Source organism: Fundulus heteroclitus, chromosome 21, assembly GCF_011125445.2.
Source record: "Fundulus heteroclitus isolate FHET01 chromosome 21, MU-UCD_Fhet_4.1, whole genome shotgun sequence".
Classification (NCBI taxonomy): Eukaryota; Metazoa; Chordata; class Actinopteri; order Cyprinodontiformes; family Fundulidae; genus Fundulus; species Fundulus heteroclitus.
In genome coordinates, this window is record NC_046381.1 from 28,804,314 (window position 1) to 28,828,178 (window position 23,865).

General features: G+C 41.9%; 1 protein-coding gene across 1 annotated transcript in view; it reads left to right on the top strand.

The window, feature by feature from the left end:
• Positions 1 to 718: 718 nt before the first annotated feature.
• LOC118556960 (kinesin-1 heavy chain-like) overlaps positions 719 to 23,865 on the top strand; it is a 28,763-nt gene continuing 5,616 nt past the window's right edge. Inside the window, exons 1-22 of the mRNA XM_036125730.1 lie at positions 719 to 919; positions 6,290 to 6,377; positions 8,371 to 8,444; positions 11,247 to 11,351; positions 11,435 to 11,483; positions 11,588 to 11,643; positions 11,870 to 11,957; positions 12,651 to 12,775; positions 12,923 to 13,027; positions 14,832 to 14,977; positions 15,227 to 15,375; positions 16,906 to 17,108; positions 17,349 to 17,417; positions 17,548 to 17,754; positions 17,841 to 17,984; positions 21,233 to 21,421; positions 21,544 to 21,661; positions 22,029 to 22,084; positions 22,209 to 22,318; positions 22,401 to 22,502; positions 22,589 to 22,649; positions 23,561 to 23,632. Coding sequence (XP_035981623.1) covers positions 794 to 919; positions 6,290 to 6,377; positions 8,371 to 8,444; positions 11,247 to 11,351; positions 11,435 to 11,483; positions 11,588 to 11,643; positions 11,870 to 11,957; positions 12,651 to 12,775; positions 12,923 to 13,027; positions 14,832 to 14,977; positions 15,227 to 15,375; positions 16,906 to 17,108; positions 17,349 to 17,417; positions 17,548 to 17,754; positions 17,841 to 17,984; positions 21,233 to 21,421; positions 21,544 to 21,661; positions 22,029 to 22,084; positions 22,209 to 22,318; positions 22,401 to 22,502; positions 22,589 to 22,649; positions 23,561 to 23,632 — 2,442 coding nt within the window. The 5' untranslated portion in view covers positions 719 to 793. The remainder of the gene's footprint in view (positions 920 to 6,289; positions 6,378 to 8,370; positions 8,445 to 11,246; positions 11,352 to 11,434; positions 11,484 to 11,587; positions 11,644 to 11,869; positions 11,958 to 12,650; positions 12,776 to 12,922; positions 13,028 to 14,831; positions 14,978 to 15,226; positions 15,376 to 16,905; positions 17,109 to 17,348; positions 17,418 to 17,547; positions 17,755 to 17,840; positions 17,985 to 21,232; positions 21,422 to 21,543; positions 21,662 to 22,028; positions 22,085 to 22,208; positions 22,319 to 22,400; positions 22,503 to 22,588; positions 22,650 to 23,560; positions 23,633 to 23,865) is intronic.

A 23,865-nucleotide genomic window follows, 5' to 3' on the forward strand; every position in this document is an offset into this window, starting at 1 on the left:
GACCCCAGCCTCATCATCGCTGCCCTAGAAATGCGTCTAACAATAGTCAGACGGGACTAACAGAGGGTTCCTCTGGCTTCAAACTGTTTAAATGTGGACCTCTCTTTATCAGAACCCATCCCTGCTATCTAGAATAATGTGTCACCAATACTGTTTTTTTTGTTGAGTGGACGCTTTATTGCACTTTGAGAGTCTCTTGTTAGCTTAATGTGATATTTATCATTATTATATAACTGTGTCAGGCAGAAAAAGAGGCCTTGGGGGACATAACAGATCAAAGATTGAAATGAACCGTTATCAACACTTTTTAGCGTAGCGTTATACAGCCAGAGGAGCCATGTGATTGTCCTTTGCACAGAGGGACATGTGCTCTGCGTCTTTAGTTCTGCCCTCCACCAGCTGGACTCTTTTAAAACAGTCGCTGACGTTCAGAGTCTTCCTTTCATTTTAAAAACACAGATGCTTTTAAAGCTCCGTCTGATCTATCTGAAGGTTTGAACCGCCTGGTCTCCTTCTCCTGATGGGCCGTGTTATTTGTGGAGGGCTGGGGGATTTTATTCTTAATATTCAAGGCTAATGTTTGCCTTTTTGCCTCAGCGGAGTGGTAAGTGCCAGCTGGAGGAGCACCAGCGCTCAGTGTCACTGAAAAACTCTCTCATTCTTCTCACCGTGAGCGTCGGTGAGGAGTTCTCCTCGGCCAGCCTCCCTGTCAGCTGAGCAGCAGCTCGGTTAGAGGCGCGGCCTCCATCCTCCTGTGGCTCTGTCAGGCTCCATCCAGCCACTGCAGCGGGAAATGGCGGACCCCGGCGAGTGCAGCATCAAGGTGATGTGCCGCTTCAGGCCCCTGAACAGCGCCGAGGTGGCCCGGGGGGACAAGTACATCCCCAAGTTTGTGGGGGACGACTGTGTGCAGATCGCGGTGAGTGTGTGCGGCTTCCCGGGCAGATTTGGAGCATGGAAGTAGCTTTTTATCAAGGAAAAACCAGCCTGCTACATGGTTAGGCATGGTACCTGTTGGAAGAGTTGATCTGCTGTCCTCCTGATTTTAATTTTTTTTTTAAAGTAGAACTTCTATATGTTGGGTATTTTTAACAAAAGAAATAATATTTAGGCCTCATTTAGTCATATTGTTTCATTAAATGAATTTGAATGTAACTTAATCAAAAACCTGTTCTTGAGAGAATTGATTTATTTTAACTGCCATCAGTGCTTTAACCCAGAAGTTTCTCCTGGGAGGACCGAGTGTTAGACTAAGTTTACTGGATCCTGCTTGACCAACTCTTAATATACCCGCAATCAGTGCATGCTGTAATACATGCTTTTAATGCTTCAAATGCACAAATGTACATATTTCAATACAACAATCTCAGAATAATAATTTTAGCTGTATGTTATATTTCTTCAGTCCATTCATTACAGCTACAGTACCTTACAAAAGTCTCCATAACCTTTGAACTCTCCACAGTTTGGTACTTTACGACCAAAACTGTCATTGTATTTTACCGGGAACTTCCATGACTGGCCAAAACAAGGAGGTCGGTACATGTTTTTAAAGCTTTCTACTAAAAAAAAAAAACATTCTGGTTTACATTTGTGATCAGTCTGTTTCATTCAGACCAGCTGTCCCCAGGAGTGATCTTGTTGGAGAACAGAGTCCAGATGTGCGTACTTTAAACGCTGTTTAAATCCAGCTGTTCTGTGAAGGCCTCAGAGGCATTTTTGGAGAACGCTGGTGAACAAAAAGGATGGCGAAGATGAAGCAGCAGAGCAAACGGGTCAGAGAGAAAGCTGTGGTTTTTAGCAGGGTTAGGTTATAAAAGGAAACCCTAAGCTCTGAACACATGGAGCTCTGTTCCAAGCCGTCACCTGAAAATAGAAAGAGTACGGCGTGACTGCAAGCCTGCTCAAACTTCGCCGCCCAGCGGCTGGGCAAGGAGACTATTCGCCAGAGATGATCAAAAAGGAACCTACGGGAATTCTGGAGGAGCTGCGGAAATACACGACTCAGATGGGAGGGTTGCTTGTGCTCTCCACAAATCTAGGACCTTTTTAATCATCGCAAAGAGCAACGCCATACTGCAAAAACAGAACTAAAAATAAGTAATATTTTCTTAAAATTAGTGTATCTGTCCTTTTGCACTTAAAATAGGAACAACTCATTTCCATCATCTTGTTTCAAGTGCAGGGTATCTATTTATCTTATTTTAGGGGTCAAAATACTCTTTCCGTTGGCAGATAATGTTATTTACCTGCTCAAATCTAGGACAAAAACACACAAAATCCAAGAACATTTGACTTATTTTTAGATCCGTTTTTGCAGTGCATAAGATGGCCCGTTTAAAGACTGCCACAAGCCATGTGGAGGAACAGCACCCATGTGGTAACACCACATGTGTGCTGAACATTCTGACCTACAATCAGGACAGTATATATGGAGACCCTGAACATACAGCCAGTTTTACTGAGGAATGGTTTCAATCAAAGTATATTTAGGTGTTAGAGTGGCCTAGCTAAAGTCCAGACCTAAGTCCAAGGGAGAAGTTATGACAATAAAATAAAGGTAGTGTACTGGTTTGGGGCACTAAACATAAATGTGCTCCTTAACAGAGTTTTAATAGTAAAAAAGACAAAAAAACAAGTGAAAACATGTAGAATTTTTGCTCTGTGTGGGAGAGTGAATGCGTTTGGATCATTTTGCAAGTCACCATATGCTGTTCAATTTCTACTTGCTCATCCTGAAAATGAACAGAATATCAGAGTGTTCTTAATGCTCTTGGCAATTCAGGATGGGATCCATCTGTTTAATGGTATAAAGAAACAGAACCATCTTCTAAGTCACACCAGTATTTAATGTTGGTTTTAATGGTTTTAACTGGTCCAAAACCAGCCAGGATGAAAACAGGCCAGAACTCAGCAAAACAATCTTTCAACAACCCTGCTACAGCTTTGTGCATCACAAGGTTTAGAATCAAGTCATGACTCTTGACTGCAGCCACTCTAGCAGGCACCACAGTGTGAAAAACGATTTTTACCATTACAGATTTCTTCTGTTCATGCTTCCTTCTCCCACCTACATGTCCCAGAGCATCAAAGAAGTGTCTATATTAAGATAACCCAAAGATAACCCGATTTAATATTAAAAAAGCAGTTTTCTTCATCCATCCATCATTTTCTAACACGTCTATCCCCTGTGGGGTTGTGAGGGGTGCTGGTGCCTCTCTCCAGCTGTCAATGGGCGAGAGGCGGGGTACACCCTGGATCGCAGAGCAGTTTTCTTATGATGATCAAATTTATCATAGGAATAAACCAATCCAAACCAACCTGGACCAATACGTAGAAATAAAACCTAATACCAGGTTAGGCCTTCTCGGCGGCAACACCTTTCTTCATGCATTATAGTCTTTGCCATCACAGTGGAGCTCATTTGGCCCAATCTTTTTTGCAGAATTGTTTTAATTTGGCCACAATGGAGGGTTTATGATAATGAACGAGCTGTGGGACGTCACGTCACAGGATCCCAATCAGATTTAAGTCCAGAGCATGGGGCTCCAGAGGGCCGTGGCTTAGTATAAGAGGGCATGGTAGAAATAGATTGGATGGGGCTAATGTTGATCCAGTCTGTCAGAGGCTCAATCTGAATACCATTATAGAGTTAGGACTCTTTAACCAAAATGTGTCAGGGGTCACCATGATAAGTGCTGTCCAAATAGTGCAATCAGTAAAGAAGGAAGTAGGAAAAGCAGCCTGTATGCTCCCTCCTGCAGCTAGTTATGCTCTGGAACCCCGCCACTTCCCTTACCAGCACTAAGATGCCTTAAGGTATCAATCACAGTCATTTGCATAACATGACATAGAAGCTCAGCCTCCTCACAGAAATCAACAAAAATGTCTGGATAGAAGAGAGCGCACACTTTGTAGTTCATTTTCGGAATGCCGTGGGCCCGGATATGACCCGTATCATCCATGTGTGTCTCTGTCACGTAAAACGTCGGAGTTAAAGGCTGTCGGAATTCAGCACAGCAGTCCGAAACTCCTTTCCTCCTCACGATAGAGTTCTTACTGTTTACCCTGTTAACAGAAGCTAGGAGCTATTATTAAGGGTATTTGAAGGGAGCCATAGCTTCCCCAAAGCTGGACCCCGGCGAGCTCTCTCGTGAACTTTTTAAAGACATTTCAGACCAAACTAAGGATATAGAGGCTGGAGTTATTCAACCAGTGTGTGGTAAATTTAAACACGTTATTGAAATTATTTCTGCACTTTCATTGAACTTAGAAAGTGAACAAAAGCCTCCCCTGCATTCAACCAGGAAGAAGTTGTCTTGTCTTTCTCAGTGTGAAGCAGCCAATCAGGCATCCAGGTCACTTTATTCCCGCCCACTGAGTTTGATTTGATTTCAGGATTGGTTTGCTGCACGACGGCATGATATAAACAAACACAGAGTGAAATAATGAAATATATATTCAAATGAATTTATTGAACAAAAATGTCATAATTTGAAAGGCATATTTAATTAATTAATGGCACATTTAACTATATAAATTTTACAATTCATAATTTAATTATACATTTAAGTATTCAATGGACCATTTAATGGTGCATTTATTTATTTAAATTTACATTTCATTATTTCATGGTACATTTATTTATTTCATGGTATATGTAATTATTTAATATTGTCCCCTTTAACCCTCCATAGTTTGGCATTTTGCTGTTTTCTAGTTTTGCTGGGCTTTTCTTCTCCCTTGGATTGTTTATATGACACAAATCTCCACAGAAGTATACCTTTGTCTTGAATTAACTATTTCTAAAAAAAATAATAATAATAATTTTTTAAATCAAACATTTTTTTAACTATTGGGATCGAAACCGTTGTCACAAGAGAACCGGACCAAGAAAGGCAGCAGCACACATCATAGTGGAGAAGACAGACAGCAGTAACAAATCGAGCATTAAAAAATATGCCAATCTAAACTTTAACACAGTAATAATTTAAAATTAAAGCAGAACTCCTGGCAGCAAAGAAAGGGATAAGTTAGCTTGTGCTTTAATAAAGTGGCCTGAGTTGGACTGACACCAAACATTTACAGCCACTAATACCTTCACCTCTCTCCTAACAGTCACATGTCAAACATCATAAAGTTAAACAGTTAAAAAACATAATCGGTGGCTAAAATAATGTGCAGTAAGCAAAGCGGGGCAGCCAATCAGACTGACAGAGAATAAATCTTTATATTTTTGCTGTGCTCTACTAAATTACGCCAAAGAGAGACATTTGTATATTCACACTAATCTGATTCAAAACTATGGAGAAAGAGCTTGGTTAACCAAGGTTATAAACTGCTCCTTGACATCCACATAAAGTGACAGTCAGTGGCTGAGCAGGCTAGAAGATCACTTATTTGGCCATAACAGGCGGAGTTCCACCTACCTGGCTCGTTTTAGATAATGTTAGAAGCCTTTTTATGTACATCGAGAAGATGAATTTGCTCAAGACCAATTATTTTACTGGCCTGGCCCGACTCAACTTGTTCTTGTCTTTGACTAAGAGATTTCCATACCGAGATATTTAAAATCGGTGACAATAGGCTGCTCCCAACCTCCCCCCCCCCCCCCCCCCCCCCCAGACTTAACTCACCTAACGTTAAGAAGCAGAAAGCTATCACTGAACCAGGAGGAAAGCTGGTCAGTGTGCTAAAAGTAAGATGGACTGTCAGCATCTTCCAGGCCAGCTACCATGCCACATCATCAGCATATTTAATGAGTGAAAGCAGGTGTCTCTATGGACAGAATACAAATGCAAGTGATAGTGTGCTATCTTAGGTGGTGGCACAGCTGTTAGCACTGTTGCCTTGAAGCATGAAGGTCCCAGGTTTGAATCTTGGTCTGGGCTCTTTCTGCAGGAAGTTTGCACTTACCCCCTGGGTCCTTTCCAGGTACTTGAAGTCCATAAAACATGATTGTTAGCTTAATTGTTCTCTCCAAATTGTACTTAGTGTTGGTGTGGATGGCTATATGTCCTGTGTGTGTGTTTTATGGTTGTCAGTATGTGAAAAAGCTCAAAGGGTATGGATCATTTTGCAGGGTACTGTAAATTATATTACCGTCTCTAAAGTTATGCATCACAATTAACTGAGCAGTATCTACAGCTACCATGTCATGATAATAAAGAACAAAAGTCTCCCCTACTGATGTCACTTTAAACATGCAATGCCTTTACATGGGGTTTTCCTGGCTTCTCCTGACTTAGAAAGTAGTTCCTCACTTCATTCTCTGTTTTTTGGCAACCAGGGTAAACCGTACTACTTTGACCGCGTCTTCCAGTCCAACACCACTCAGGTGCAGTTCTACAATGCTGTGGCTCTGAAGATTGTCAAAGGTAAGCCCTTGGGCCTCATGTACGAAAGAGTGTGCAGCTTTTATACTAAATGTTGGGGAGAAATCCTGAGTACGGAAACGTGCGTAGACGTGTCACCGCATGCGTTGTCTTGATAAATCCCAAACTGCATGGAATTGGAAGTGTTTGAAGGTGTGTTTCTGGCCACCCTTTCCCCCGCCCCTAATTACATAATGCAAATCAATATAAATAGCCCGAAGGCACCCACCCAGTGTCCAAGTAACTAGTGACATCAGCGACTCATTAAAGAAACTGGCTGAACATGTAAAGTTTGTCTGATTGTACCAGTTTTGTCCTACAATGTTTATCATATTCAGCAGCTGCATTGAGCTTGATGATAGCTTGATGCTGTTCTTTGTAAAGTACACCGAATCATTGTAATGATGTGAATATCCCTCACATAGACGTCCCAGTGGCTTTCAAACCCCAAAACGGATGAGGGCAAACACTGGTTCACCTCCAAGGTCCGGTGCCCCGGGACAAACAGAGCAATGTTTTCTATGGTGTTAAGTGCCAGGAGGACTGTGACCAGTTCTACATCGGGGACACAAAGCAACCACTGGACAAAAGGATGGCCCAGCACAGAAGAGCAACATTAGCAGGAGGCCAAGAGTCTTTGATTTATGCCTGGTTCAAACTGCGAGATTTTAAAACCCCAAGAGACACCACACATAACAATAAAAATTGTAGATATGACAGGTTTGCTTGTCCAGTGTGTGGTGTCTGGCCAAACGGTAAGCACAGCACACCACACAAGAACAGATTTCACTCAGGATCATTCAGGTGTCAGACAGCAAATCTCGTGAAATGTCTCAAGATTAAATGTGAGTTCAGAGTAAATTAATATGGATGACATATTAGAACAATGGCAATAGTTTGTGGATTATTTTTAACAGATTACATATGGAAATCTGCTTCTTGCTGCAAACAATCCACAGTTAAGGGGAATTTGATGTACCTGAGCAACATTAATGAGGCGGTCGCATTGGGCTGTCTTGTGACGGCTCAGGGACGACGGTGAAATACCCGACCTGTCAGTCAGCTCCCTCTGAATAGCTCCGGTTGCAAATACCACTATATTGTTGAAAGAGCACCGGCAACACATGACTCTTCAGAGTTTCCCTGGTCAACGCTATGACCATTTGAATGAAATAACTACCCTGAGCAATCTAAACCCGCTACTCATCATCATGTCTCAGCAGGTCAAGTAGGATCTCTAAACACAAGCTCTGTGGAGTCTTCCATCTGCGATGTCCTCCAGCAGCACCAACAGTGCCATTGTTCCAGAATTGCAATTATTTGCAACTTTACGCAGCTATTTATGGACATGTGTGGTTGTCTCCACTTTAGGAGTCATCAAGCCTGACTTGTTGGGACTTAATCTGCTGATTCCACACCATTTTATTCTCAGTGGGAATGAAAAAACCCCTTTGATAATTTTCATGCATTTCATGCTCCTCAGCGCACAGACCGATTTGCATTAATATCTACATGTGACCAAAACAGTAATATTCACAGTTTATATATGATTGAGGTTCTTTCTATTGTTTGTGTGTATCAGGTTGTTGTATGAGGCTAAATGTGATTATATTTCTTTGTACAGGTTTAACCCATAACAGCTCAAAGTCATGAAAAAAAACACTGAGTTTGATGCTCCTTGAGTTAAATATTCCTGAACTATATTATATTTCAGTGTATTTAGGTGAGGTTTAAAGGTTTTTACTTTGTTATTGTCGATTGAAGAAGTTTGCGTGGCTGCTGCTAATTTTCACTGCAGGTCATAATATTTGCATGGATTACAGTGTCTGTTCATGCAACATTAATCTTTGTTCATGATGAGTTGTGCGTTAAACATTGCGCTACGAGTTCTTTGTGTGTACGCATGCTTCATACATGAGGCCCCCGGTATTCATACAACACAGTCTTGCAAATTCAAGTTCAGACCAGTGTGGAACGGGTTTTATAATTGTTGCAGATGTTCTGGAGGGATACAACGGGACAATATTTGCTTATGGGCAGACGTCTTCTGGCAAAACACACACAATGGAGGTAATGTAACGTGAGACAGTGTTGCAACAATGTTGTTGGACTCCAGCTGGTTTCTTCTGTTTTTGCTTTTCTCGTCACACTTAAATGTCGGAGATCATCCAACAAATCTCAGTGCCAGACCAATATAACCTGAGTAAATACAAAAGGCATAGCAAAGTTGAAATCAGTCTGGAAATGGCAACAACGCCATTTCTTGGGCTTTAAGGCTGCATAGAAGTGAGAGCTATTGTTGATGAAGGAAATATGGAACAGTGGAGAACCTTCTTAGGAGGGGCTGACCTACCAAGATTACTCCAAGAGCAGCGCCTCATCCAGGAGGTCACAAAGAACCCTGGGTAACATCCAAGGCACTGCAGGCCTCACTTGCATCAGTTAAGGTCAGAGTTCACAAGTCCAAGTAAAGAAGGAAACTAAGCAAATATGGTGTCCATGGGACACTTCACTGCTCATCTGAAGAAACACAACTTGTTTATCAAAAAGGTATCTTGATTATCCCTGGGACTTCGGGGAAAATACCTGTGGACTTATGAAACAAAACTGGAACTTTCTGGAAGGCATGCATCCTCTTAGGAGGCACAAAGCTAACACAGCATTTCAGAAAAGTTGAGCACTTTTGCATGTTTTTAAGTTATTTAATGTTTATTAAATAACTCTCAATCTGTTAGGTATTGCCTAGTGAATATCAGCCCAATCAGCTAATATTAGTTAAATAGTTAAAAGGGTGATTCAGGCACTCGCATTCTTTTAACAGCAACTCTGCACACATATAGAATAAAGGAGTGACAACTTCTCTTCAAGTATAATAATTTATTAACAGAAATAAATTCATATTCACAGAACACCGTTTTACAGGGTTAACCTGAATTAACAATTTATTTCAATCAACTCTTCTTTACTAGGCTAGCAAAACTTTATTAAAACTACAAAGCAAAATTAAGATTAAAGATATTAAAGAACTGCGTATACACAAAAAAATCAGATGGATCCATAAAAACAGTTGGAAACCACCATCATAAAAATTATTCAGTGAATCTCAGCTAAAGGTTTAAGTTAGAGAACCTCAGTTTATGTTAAGGAGTACAGAATGAGGTTAAATTAGATTAACTAATTTAGAACAACATTTGGATTATGTTAAACCCATTCACAATGCAACTCTGAGTTAGATAAAATTTTATTTGAGGAAATAACATTTTAAAGAATGATTTTCTAAATGAAAATCAATAACCTTTAGGATACTTGATTTCTATTAATGCAATTATTTCTCCAGAAAATAACTAAGAATCAAATCGGTAACTTAAGAATCCAGACAGAGCTGTAGGTGGAGGAATGACAGGAAATAATGTGTTGGGGCACATCTGGGCCATGTGACCATTAGCTTGATGAGTTTCTCCTAAGTTCCACAAAACATCATTAATCGACATTAATGTTCCCTATTAACGCTGTACTAATGCTCGTAGCGCTATCGGATGGTGGCGGAGCGAAAAACAGGATAAGCGTTATCTGTAACAAATCATAATTATGTTTAACTAGGGTTAGTAGTGCGTTATTAAGGAGGCTAATAAAGGCTAATGCTAGCGGACATTCAGAGCTTAATTAAAAAGACTTTTAGGCTATATTTGGTATAATGAGTGGACCAGAAAACACAAACATTAATGTCCCACCGGTGTAAAACCCTTGTGGAAATAAAGTTTGTCATAACCTCAACACGCACCCAAAGCACATCACATCAGCATGGTTTGTTTCAAAGGTCGCTAGCAGGTAGCTTAGCCTGTGAGCTCCAGACCTTAAACACAGTAAAAACACATTAGAAGTAAACCATTTAAATGCTGTCATCCCATACTAACTTTACCCGTTTAACTCTGCCAAGCCTCTGCTTCTGTTGTTAATTCTGTTGACGTTTGGGCATCCGGTTGGGATGAATTACTGCAGGCTGAAGCTAGCTCTTAGGCAGCGAGGAAGTGGCTAGTTCAGGGTGAAAGCCTTCATTAGGGAACCAGGCCTGGCATCACAAGAGTTTACTTAGGCTTCCTGTAAGGGCCTCTGCACAGCTTGCAGAGGGGCGACTTTCAGGTCAGCTGTTCTACTGCAAAACTGAGATAGATATCACAAACAGCCTATTTTTGTGGCCGTTGGCTGCATAGGATTCAACAATGACTGAGGAAGATGAAAGGTGGTGGGGGGGGGGGGGGGGGGGGGGCATGGCTTTATAGCAGTGGACACCCTTATGTGAGGGGCAGTTTCTAAGGGAGTGACTTTGCAGCAGTCTCATTTTTCTTGTGACTTTCAGCCACAGTCTTTATGTTAGGTTATGTTAATTTATGTTCTTTCCTGGCTTAACCCCAAAGGGAAAAAAAACATAATGATACTGACAGTGAAACATGGAGGTGGTAGTATGATGATGCGGGGCTGCTTTGCTCTATTATGACCAATACAATAATACTTGATAAAACTCTGCTCTAAAGGAAAATGCTGAAGGAGATTGTCCAGCATGCACCTCGTGATCTTAATGTTAAATTCATTTCAGTTATGCAACGGGACAATTAGCCAAAGTACACCAACAAGTCTACTTCTGATAATGGTTTGAATAGCTTTATTTATCCTTCGGTCTACATCCTGTTATTTGTCTTTGTCTAATATTAAAATGAATTTGTTCATCTGAAACATTTGAGTGTGATAGAAAAGCAAAATAAATCTGTGAGAAGGGAAGCACCTTTTCAAAGAACTTTATTCTAAATTTAGCAGCCGACAAAGTTAAGATTCTGCCATCATTCCTCACATTTTATTGAATATTTTCCTCTGAAGGGGAAACTCCATGACCCGGATATGATGGGAATCATTCCTAGAATTGTTGAAGACATCTTCAACTACATTTACTCCATGGACGAGAACTCGGAGTTCCACATCAAAGTATGTAATCGCACAGCCAAACAACCCGCAGCTCACATGAACACAGTTAGTAAAGGTTCTCTTATAGAGCTTTTGTTTGGCAGGTTTCATATTTCGAAATCTATCTGGACAAAATCCGAGACCTGTTGGACGGTAGGCGTTTGAGTTTCTTGCGCTCCATTTTTAAATAAGCGTTCATCTTCTGATGCAGACAGCACATTAACTGCAGACATGTTTCATTTGGCTTTTCTGTACAGTAACCAAGACAAACCTTTCTGTGCATGAAGACAAGAACAGGGTGCCCTTTGTCAAGGTGAGACATTTCCTGGATTCATTTTCCTAGGAATAGTTTGGCATTTATCAGATCAGACAATAAACACTGATAAATACTGCAAAGATGAAGTAATTGGGTCTCTTCTATCTGAGAGTGTGCACTATGTCATTGGCTTACGTTGATAATCATGTCTCTGCGCAGCCCTCGCTGTGCTGTGCCGGGGATGAACACAGCCTTTCCTTGTGATGTGCCTCTGTGTCCGCAGGGATGTACCGAGCGTTTTGTGTGCAGCCCTGAGGAGGTAATGGATGCCATAGACGAAGGCAAAAACAACAGACACGTGGCGGTCACAAGTGAGTTTGCACATTGAGGGCCTTCAGAGCTGCTGGTTCTCATGGGTTCAGCCTCAGTGAGTCTCCTGACTGCCACCACACTCAAAGTCAAGTCGCCGCCTGGCCTCATCGCTCCCACAGTTGGATTCTTTTAGTTTTCCTGACGTGTCATGAATTTGTAGAGATAACCTGGTCTTTTAGATAAAAATGGAATCCTAAAGTATTCATACCCTTCCAACTTTTCACATTTTGTGTTAGAAACACATACCTCAATCCTTTTAGGAGATTTTACAATATGATGGACATATAATTCCCCCACATCATGATGCTGCCACCATTCTACAGTAGTTCACAGTGAGGAGGTATGTTCAGTGCAGTGTTAGCTCCCTACACATGGCGTTTTTCATTTCCTTCACTATTGTGCACTGTTTGTGTTGGTTCAATGTAAAGAAACCACTCGTAGTATTACCTGTGTAGAGTTATTCAGCTGTGCTTATTTTATACACTCATTGCAAACAGCTGCTAGTTGGAGCATAATGCCAGTAACACCTACTTTGCAGTGAGGGTTAAACCGTTTTACATGCAACACCTACTGGGTGGTCAGAGGTTTATTCAGTTCCTCCAACAGGATCCTGAGCGTCTGTTATCTTTTCCACTACTGTTCTTTTAGTTGTCTGGATGATGCTTGTAAGCAATTGTCTCTGTGCACCTCAGACATGAATGAGCACAGCTCGCGAAGTCACAGCATCTTCCTCATCAACATCAAGCAGGAAAACACTCAGACTGAACAGAAGCTCACCGGCAAGCTGTACCTGGTCGATCTGGCTGGCAGTGAAAAGGTACGGAGATTCTTTTTTTTTACTTTTATTTCTAATGTGCCTCTGTCTTCTGGATGTCTCTGTATTTATAATAAACTTTATTTCAGGGTATTTTAGACAGGTTATGGCCGCTGCTAATTAGGCTTTTTGGGTTTGCTTTGTTCCAAGGTGGGAAAAACCGGAGCAGAGGGCACGGTTCTGGATGAAGCAAAGATGATCAACAAGTCCCTGTCGTCGTTGGGTAACGTCATCTCTGCTCTGGCAGAGGGCTCGGTGAGACAGCTCCAGAATCCTTCCATGAAAAAAAAATGGCAGCAAAGTGGTCCAAATGAATGTCATGAGGCTAAAGTGACTCTTACTAACACATGATAGACCTTTTTGGGAGCATATCAGCGAATAGTACCATTACACCATCTGGCATTTGATGATCATGCCCAGCATATATGCACAGTTTAGAATACCAGCAAACATGGTTCCTCAAAAATATATTTTTACCGCTTAACCTTTTCTACACTTTGTATGTCTGGAGTCACTATTGGGGTGAACCTCCTCCTCTTTCTCAAGGATTTTACTGCATCTAACAGGTTTTCTTCCAGGATCGTATGGTATTTTCCTCTCAACTCTAACCAGCTTCCCTGTTCCTGCTAAACGGGGGTGGTGCGTTCAAGGTTTAGTTTTAGTCTATTCTGACCAGAGCACCTTTTTATACATGTCTCCTACATATTTTGGGGAAAACTGAAAAGGGGATGTCCCATGTATTTTGCTCATACAACAGCTTTCATCCTTCTGCTCTCTTATAAAGAGCAGATGTGTGGAGTGCACGCCAGATGCTCCCACCTGAGCTGTTGGTCTCAGCAGCTCCTCTAGAGTTATCATGAGCTGCTTTTCTGAATACTGCTTTTCTGGCTTGGCCTGTGAGATGTTCAAAGCTTTGGATGTTGTTGTAGAACCCAACCCTGCTTTAAACATCCTCACATCTTCCTCCCTGACCCGTCTGTTGAGCTCCTTGTTCTTCGTGAGGCAAACTTCTGACCCAGAGTGAAGATTTTTATTTGTAAAATGAAGCAACATACCAATTTCCTTCCATTTTATTAAAGTTTGTTTGTGCTATTGATGTGACATAATAGAAAAAAAGTTTAAGAGGTATTTGTAGGGCACTGAAAAGAATTTTACCTCCTAAAGATTTCTTCTACTTTTGCTTTATTGTCACATCTACATGTTTCAAGTAAAACAACTATTAGACATAGATATCCTGAGACAATAAAAACATGTTCTGTGTTTTCTCCATTTACATATAATGGCTCTGACTGTAGTTTGCTGTCCTAAAACCTTTAGAGATGGCTTTGTAACCCTGTCCGGACTGATAGATGCAATAACTTGGGGCAGCCTGGGGCAGCATGTGTTGCTGTTTTTCATCATTTCATTAATTTCATGTTGTCAGACAGATTGTGTTTAAGTGATTTCTTGATTCTACAGGCTAGACACCACTCAGGCCTCGGTGTGAAAATGAACTCGTCTGTCCAAAACATTTTGACTTTAGAAGGTAATTAGCTCTTCACATGAGGCCAGGTTGGGTAGCTTTTTTTACCCCTTAATGAACAAAATTGTCATTTAAAATTTGCTTTTTGTCTGACAATAAGATTTGTTTGATGAACTGAAATATTTAAGTGTGACAAAAAGGCAAAAACAGAGGGGCTCTGCAATGGGGCAAACACTTTGGCCTTTAATGGATTTAGAAGAAGGTTTTCTTGTAACTAGCTTCTTAGCAGCTAAAGCCTTTGCTATCAGTAGGGAACTATCAGTTTGTTTCATGTTTGGTTAAAAAAGCAACACTATCTTGTTGGTGGTGTCATTTCATGTCTGCAGCTCTTTTTTTTTTATTTAAATGTGAGAACAAAGGTCCAGCTCCAGCTCCAAGACCTTCCAATATGTCAACATACAAGGATGTACTTCTGGACATATTTATCTCATTGTTATTAGTTGCTTTAAAAAAATTATGCAGGATAAGTGACCTCCATATTCAATGACATTTAAAGTCCAGAAATAATAGCTGCTTCATATTTGCATTTTCTGCCAGACCTACGTACCATACAGAGACAGTAAGATGACCAGGATCCTGCAGGACTCCCTGGGAGGAAACTGCCGGACAACCATGATCATCTGCTGCTCACCGTCTTCCTTTAATGATGCAGAGACCAGGACGACCCTGCTGTTTGGACAAAGGTACCTAGACACACGTAGAAAAGATCACATGTACTGCCTGTCTTGTGTTGTTTGAATGCATCAAGAACTTCGTTTGTTTGCTCATCATGCAAGAAGGTGCTTAGGGAGGATGAATTTTTGGATAGATTTAGCAAGATATTCCCCTTACCCAGAGCTAGGTACTGTCATCACAACCATTACAGAGCTATGTCACTTGTAAGTTTGGCATTAAACCATAAACAAAAGCTATGAAAGCTTTTGACTCAACAGGGCAAAGACAATCAAAAACACGGTGAGTCTGAACGTGGAGCTGACCGCGGAGCAGTGGAAGAAGAAGTGGGAGAAGGAGAAGGAAAAGAACAAGACTCTGAGGACCACCATCACATGGCTGGAGAACGAGCTCAATCGCTGGAGGAATGGTGAGGGCCGGCAGCTCCAAAACACACTCTCCTGTTTATATATATATATATATATATATATATATATATATATATATATATATATATATATATATATATATATATATATATATGCTGCTGTTGGTGTGTAAAACAGGTGGATTAATGAAAGTTAGCATTCATTTATAATTCCTGCATCTCTGTGCCTTTGAAAACATACGCTTTAGGAAATGCTTAGTTTAAAATAACCCAAATGTTAATTTGGAAATGTCCATCAGTAAGTTTGTTGATCTTCGTCACAGAACATGCAGAGCAATCGCGTAGCTTTGTGTTGGTGTTAAGGCATCGTCTGGGAATGTGCTTACACTACCGTTCTGTAAGCTCTCTCAGGATCTGCAGGTGCTCTCTACGTCAGACGTGAATAGGTCAAAGAGCAGTTACAGGCTATTTCTGTGCCTTAGAGTCATGCATAGCATGCAGACTTGGAAACACAGCAGAGCTGAGATGGTTTCTCATTTCATGGTATCATCGTGCAGCAAGTTTCCTGAGTCTGACTCTCTGACAAGTATAGTTTATTTGTATCCATGCCTTGAACCGCAAGTAGCTGTTCCAGTGCATTATGGGATATGTAGTGTTCTTGGTGTGGCACTGGCCTTGAGCCTGACATGTCTGATCTGAACCTAGTCATTGAGTATACAAATAAGCAAAATTAGGAACGAGTGGAAATAACTGTTCGCTACATGGTGGCAAAGGGCTTCCACCACTGTACTTGGTATGTAGAATATGTGCATCAACAGACATCAGTGGTATGCATATTCCACCTTTGCTATGTGGTGGTTTGATGCAAATGTGTCACAATAATCTATGAGTGGCAGAAATTCAACAAAGTCTGTTTTTTGTAGAGTCCCTCTGTGAAGAATGGGGCTCCTTGCAGTCCCCTCCCTAACCCAACAAACTGGGTCACAATGTGTGACCCTATGTTTGGTTAAAACTGCCTAATTTCTGTCTAACCAGCATGAACCTAGCATCCTGGTTTAAGGATTAACCCAGCAGGTTTTGAGGGAGAAGCTCTTCTTCAATGCATTCTAGAGCCGAGTCACACAGTGGTCCTATTTTAGACCCAACAGAAAGACTCCTTTGTTTCCAAGTTAGCAAGTGTCATGAGGAATATCACAGTGGTTGTCCTTAAAACACAGCCGAGGAGATGATGGGGCCAATCTTATCCTCAAACAACAACACACACACACACACACACACACACACACACTTACTTACTGAGGACATGACTTGATTTCCATTGACTTCCGTTTATTTTCAACCTTATCTATGGCCTAATCCTCAACCCTAACCTTTACCAGTATATATCTAACCCTAACCTAAACCCAACTGTATATATATATATATATATATATATATATATATATATATATATATATATATATATATACATACATACTTTGTAAGATCCTGTGGAATCTTTCACATTCCCTTAGTTACATGAGGGAAAGGAAGACTGTGCATCCCAGTTTATGTCTCTGCTGCCCCCTGCAGGAGAAAGCGTGCCAGTGGAGGAGCAGTTCGACAAAGAAAAGGCTAAAGCTGAGGTGGTGGCCCTGGATGCTGCACTCAACAACAATGATAAGGCTGCACCGCAACCTGCCCTGGGCAGCCTGCCTGGTGTGGCTCTCACAGGTGCAGAGAAGGAGAAGTATGAAGCAGAAATGGCCAAGCTCTACAAGGAGATGGACGACAAGGTAACAGCTCTGCTTCACCTGGTGTCGACTACTCATTTAAAACAATCAAAGACCATTAATGAACACAAAACATTGTTTTTTGCACAGTATGATCAAATTAGTAAAGCATGCAGTATCTCTTTCTGACAGCAGATGGCGCAGCTGTTAAGTATCTGTTAAGTAATGGGCTTATAAAAAAATAAGTGAATCACTTGTTTTATATTTCTGCCTATCCTTCATGTCATCCTTTCTCCCTACCAGGACGATGAGATCAACCAGCAGTCCCAAGAGGTGGAGAAGCTGAGGCAGCAGCTCCTGGACCAGGAAGAGGTGAGATATCTCTCTCTCTCTACCCTCTCTCTCTTCAGCACAAAAATATATATTTTTTATCCTCCCCTTATTTCCATCTGTTTATAAATCCAATGACATCTCAGTGAACGTCTTTTTCCTCACCCACCAGCTGCTGGAGTCCTCCCGCAATGACCACGACACCCTGCAGACAGAGCTGAACAGGCTGCTGGCTGAGAACGAAGCCTCCAAGGAGGAGGTGAAGGAGGTGCTGCAGGCCTTGGAGGAGCTGGCCCTCAACTACGACCAGAAGAGTCAGGAGGTTGAGGACAAAACAAAGGAGTTTGAAGCCCTTAGCGAGGAGCTGAACCAGAAGTCTGTAAGGCAAATGTGTTAAATCTGCTCCATGCTGGGACACATTTTACTCCTATTTACTTTCAAACAAGAGCTTCTATCCATCCTCAGAACTCCTTGGCCTCCATTGACTGTGAGCTGCAGAAGCTGAAGGAGATGTCCAACCACCAGAAGAAGAGGGTCACTGAGATGATGTCGTCTTTACTTAAAGACCTGGCTGAGATCAGCATCGCTGTGGGAAGCAACGATATCAAGGTGCCTCTCTGCGTCCTGCAATGCTTTTCAGGCTCCTTAAAGGAGCCACTCAGGGCTTAGCCCCTCCCTGCCCATAAAATGCCAGCGCCAGGCACAAAATGGCGGAGAGCACGACCATCCTCTTGCTAACCGCATTATAAAGTTATGAGTTACTTCTTCGCTGGACATGTTCCTCTTAAAGGTGATGCTGTACTGCTGTGTTTTTATCCTTTGCAAACAGGCTCATTGGAGCCGATGGGTGAGAAGAGGAAATGGGTGCTGAGTGCTGAAGGGGAGAGGCGTGGCTTGATACACCTCTTGTTTTGGTCTACAGACAGGCCTCTAACGCCACCTAGTGGTGAAAACTCGCTTATTGCTCCTTTAAAGCCCCAGTGTGTAAGATTTTCACACCATCAAGTGGTGCGCTAAATGAATTACAAATGACTTTGCTGTAATAACTACTACAGAAGCCTCAGAGTATAATAAGTGTGACAACATGTCCTCCCTGTATTAGCTACTGCTAATAGCTAATAGCTACGGTCATCGTGGTTTTCAGCACTATTGCTAAGTCCATTCGTTTTTTTCTAAAGTCGCTTGTAAATTCTATGTGTCGTGGTTTTGTGGGCTCGTTTCTGAACGTGCTGTGGCTTGTTTGGGCTCTAAAATAAACAACTATAAACACCAGTAAAGAGACCCGGCCGGTCTCGCTGCTGTACTACAGACAATGGACGGGCCGGCCGATATCCCTCCGCGTACCGTACACACATACCCTTAGTCTCATTCTCCCTGAAGGGGAGAGAGACGTCAGGGAGAGAGAGGCAAACAAAAGCACCCGTTTCTGCCAGGAGGACAGAATAATGGCTGGACTACACTGCCCTGTTTCCAACATAACGGCAAAAATAAACTTCACTGTTTATATTAAATTAACTTACCTGTCCAGCAGAAAGCCTGCTACCTCCACATTAGTTCTCAGTCCGCACTCCCCCAGAATTATCTCCACCCGGTAATAATAGCTGCGTGTTTTTTCCCCCAGTTATTACTTTTTCTTTGCATGATTACTTTCTCTTTCCTCTCGCTTGGCAAACAGCAAATAGAATGAGCTACGGTCGTCTTTGCTTGTTTTATACTCCTCCTCCACTGACAGTACATCTTCATAGACAAATAGGGAGAACGCCCATGGCTCACAGTTTGTCCTCTTTTGGTTACTGAAATCAGACATTGCGACAAAACATGGCGCCTCCCAGTGGGTGCACCGATACCTATATATTTATAAACTACTAATTATAAGTTATGAGAACGCATTCATTTTTGATGTGAGGTTATTAGACTTTGCCAGAATATGTATTTAGAAAAGCAATACTTGATTTTTGTTATTTAAAAAAACATTTGTTACACACTGTCCCTTAAATGTTTCATATCATAACAACGAACCTGAATGTATTCAAGAGAAATCTCATTTACAAGACTAACTCAAGGTAGAGCATAATTGTGAAATAAAATGAAAATGATACTTTACAGTAAAATTGAGCAATAAATTTGTATTCTGGCCCCAGAATCTATAGCTCAAACCCCTTTTTGCCACAGTTACAGCTGCAAGTCTTTTAAAATCAGTTTATGAATAACTATTTCCATCTTTTGCAATAGATTCTTAACTGAATTTAGATCTGAACTTTGACTGGGCCATTCTAACACATGAATATGCTTTGATCTAACCCGTCCCATGGTGGCCATGGCCCTACGTTTAGCAGCGTTGTCCTGGTAGACGGGAAACCTTCGACCCAGTCTCAAGTCCTTCATAGCCTGTAACAGGTTTTCTTTCAGGACTATCCTGTATTTAGCTCCATCAATCCTCCCGTTAACTCTCATCAACTTCCCCATCCCTGCTAAACACAAGCATCCACTCAGCATAATGCAGCCACCACCATGTTCTTCTGTGGAATAGTATGTTCTTCTTCCACAACTGCTGTGTTCCTGGCTTGCACAATGAAGATAATTAGATACCCTGCACTTGAAATAAGATGCTGGAGATGAATTGTTCTTATTTTAAGTGCAAAAATCTTATTCCATTAGCAAATAGGCTTATTTACCTGCTCAAATCAAGGAATAATACAATAATTTCAAGAAATTTTTTACTTGTTTTTAGTTTCCTTTTTGCAGTGTGTCACAAACTGCAAAAGTGACTCCTTTGTTGCTTTTTTTCTTGTTACTCTTTTATAAAGGCCAAATTTGTGGTTCAGGACTAATAGTGGTCCTGTCAACAAAGCCTGAGATGTGGACCTATGCCTGTTCAAAATAATGCTCTCTTGATGGTTTGGAGTTATGCTGCACCTTATTTCCATCTCTTCAAGGAATAAATAACACACACGTGGACTCTGGATACTAATCAGCTTATCACTGAGGCAGTGGTTTACACTAGATTGAATATTATGGGGGGACTTGTATTAAAAGTTCAATACAATTTCCCCCATATTTTAAAGATTCTTATCTATAAAAGAAAAAAAAATTAAAACCATGATCATCCTGTTCCTTCAGTTATGCAAAGCTTTGCGTTGATCTATCGCATAAAACCTCAGTAAAATGTTCCACAGTTTTGTCTTTTTAATGTGACAGAATATCAAGAAACTGAAGCATGAATACTTTTGCAAGGAATTGCATTTTCTGGGCCACAAGATGGCGCTCTTTTACCATTTTTCATGCCTTTCAGCATAAAGCCAACATTACACCGTTCACATCAAACATAGAAATAACACTGTTCATTTATGATGCATATTTACATCTGAAAATGGCTCATTTTGGACACAGCGAGGTACGAAAACAAGCACAAATGATCATTTATTTCTCAAAAATGTATTGGATTGAGGTTTTTTACAGAGAAAATATCATGTGGGAGAATAATATTTCAAATCAATTAAAGGAGCTTTGCAAAGTCACAATTCTGCACTTTTCTACTGTTTAATTTTTCTGAAACCTAAAACATTCAGCGTTTAGTAGGGCAGCAGACAGAAGCAGGGGCGTGTGAATGGCTGACTCACTTAATGCTCAGTGTTTGCTGCTCACTGCCGTTATCTCTCAGCTCTAGGTTGTATCAGACGAACGTTGTGCAAGTTTAATTTCCTGTGATTTTGCAGTTTTGTTTTAGACAGTATGCAAAAATCTTTATCTGCAGAGGAGATAATACAAACCTTTTCATATCAGCGCTGCTGCTGCTGCTTCCAACCATCACAGCACATATCCATTAACTCACAATGTGCCATTTCCTAACCATCCAGCAACAGGAGAGCAGCGGTCTCATTGACGAGGAGATCACCACGGCCCGCCTCTACATCAGCAAGATGAAGGCTGAGGTGAAGACCATGGTGAAGCGCAGCAAACAGCTGGAGAGCAGTCAGGCTGAGAGCGGCCAGAAGCTGGAGGAGATGGAGAGCAATCTGACTGCCTGCCAACTCCGCATGTCTCAGGTGGCTGCTCCTGAATTCAAACACCCAACAGCAGTTTGACGAGATCTTTAGCAGATCTTCTTCATGTCGAGTGAAAGCGAACATTCAGGTGTGTTGTTTCTCCCCATCCTGCTGGTGTCCAGTATGAAGCTAAGATCAAGTCCCTGACAGACAACCTGCAGAATTTGGAGCACAAGAAGAGGCAGCTGGAGGAGAACGTGGACCTTCTGAATGAAGAGATAGTCCGGATCAGTGCTGAGGGTGAGCACGACCCACACTGCTGCTGGGCACTGTGCCCTTTGAAAACAGAAAGGGGCCAAGCAACCAGCCCTGTGAGATATCCTGTCTCCGCTCAGCTGATAAGGAGCTAAACAGCTAAGTGCTGGAAAAGCAGACAAACAACTAAGCACCTGCATGGTGGAGGATCTGTGATGCTGTGGGCCCGTATCTCTTCCCAAGGCCCCTGGGAACAGCGTAGAGTGCATGAGTAAAAGGCAGAAAATGGCTTTTACAACAACACACTGAGCCAAAAACATGTGGCTTAATCAACACAGCAAATGTTCAAATGTTAAAATCTCAGAGAAAGTTCTGCAAACTTTACCAGTCAGTTTATTTTGTGTCTTTGCAGAAAAAGTTAATGCCATGGAGAAAGAGAATGTGATCCAGTCTGCTAATGAAGTCAAGGTATTCTATACCACAAAGCTTCCTGTCGTTTAACCTGCTCTGACACATGACAGCGTGTGTGTGTGTGTGTGTGTGTGTGTGTGTGTGTGTGTGTGTGTGTGTGTGTGTGTGTGTGTGTGTCCAGGAGGCTGTGGACAAGCAGATTCAGTCTCACCGAGAGGCCCATCAGAAGCAGATCAGCAGTCTGAGAGATGAGCTGGACCGCAAGGAGAAGCTGATCACCGAGCTGCAGGAGTAAGGCAAACAGCTCTAAATGTCGCGCTCTGTCGTTGGGGTGCGCGGGCCTGCGCTGATTCTGTTCCTGCCGTCTGCACAGTTCCAACCAGGAAATCGTGCTGGAGCAGGAGAGGCTGAAGGTGGAGCATGAGAAGCTGAAAGCGGCCGACCAGGAGAAGAGCCGGCAGCTCCAGGAGCTCACGTAACGCCTTCCGTTCAGTCACAGCGGACCTGTTACTGTAAGCAGGTGCACCTGCTCCTATTAACAAGCTGATTGTTGTGGCGCAGGCTGCTGCAGGACCGGCGGGAGCAGGCCAGGCAGGACCTGAAAGGACTGGAGGAGACTGTGGTCAGTTATTTCCTCAATTAATAAAAGCCCCTCTGCAGCTAAAGGGGCGTGTTCACACCGAGGAAGGAGCAACAGCCTATTTACTTTGTACATAATCAGAATTTATCCGACATGGAGACATTTTATATATGTAGACAGTATCCTGTGGTTGCCATAGAGACCTGGTGACCTCAAGATGCCACATGCATTTGGGCCAATGTATTTTTAGACCGTGCCTAAAAGAAATGGGTCTCTGGGTCACCTCATTTCTATCCACCATTGAATCAAGTCTATCCACAGCTGTTAGAGAAGGATCAACTTCATAAAAACCACAATAATGCTTAGTTACATTTATTTAAAAGGATTATTAGTTGTACCAATGATTACTGGGTCTTAATACTGACTCTTTCTGCCTCTGAATAAAAATGACTACGGATAAATGTAATGGATCCCCCAAAAAGGTAAATTGTGCTACTGCAATAAAATATTCATTGGTGTTGAGGGCTTCTTCACATTTTCTTTGAGATGCATTTAAAAAATGACCGTGAGGAAAACAAATCGATGAATTATGTTGCAAACAGAATGTGTTGTGTGGGCTGTTTAATTTAAACTCACCCCGGACGTTTGATCAGCCAGGGTCACCAGGGTGCACCCAGCTACTCTCCTGCTGACTGCCAGAGAAAAGCAGTGGACCTAGGCCTGTAGAGAGTATTACACAGGTATAGAGGCAGGAAGGGAGGTTAGCTAGGTTGGTAGAAAGGAAGGAAGGAAGGAGGGAAGGTAATAGATATTTTCCTTGGGAGTGCAAATGGGTGATCTGACTGCCTGCAGAGCCCCAATCATGGATTACAGGAAATATTCTGCAACTTAGAATATGGGAATGCTTATTCTTTTCTGTCACCCTCTCCTTTTTTTCTCTCTCTGTCTCTCAGGCGCGGGAGCTGCAGACACTTCACAGTTTGCGGAGACTTTTCGTGCAAGATTTATCCAGAAGAGTAAGAAAGGTAGAACTTGTTATTTTGTCTTTCATCTCTGCAGTAAAACATTTGTATCGCCCTGTTTTTTTTTTAACTGCAGTTAATTATCATCAATCATCAGACTTCCGCCTCTACCTAAAAAGAGGCAAACATCTTCAGATTTTGCACATCCGCCTGCCTGCCTGCCCCGCGCTGCTTAATTCGCACCCTGATGATTTTTTAATGAATCCGGGGAACACAACAGACAGCGTCTGCGATAA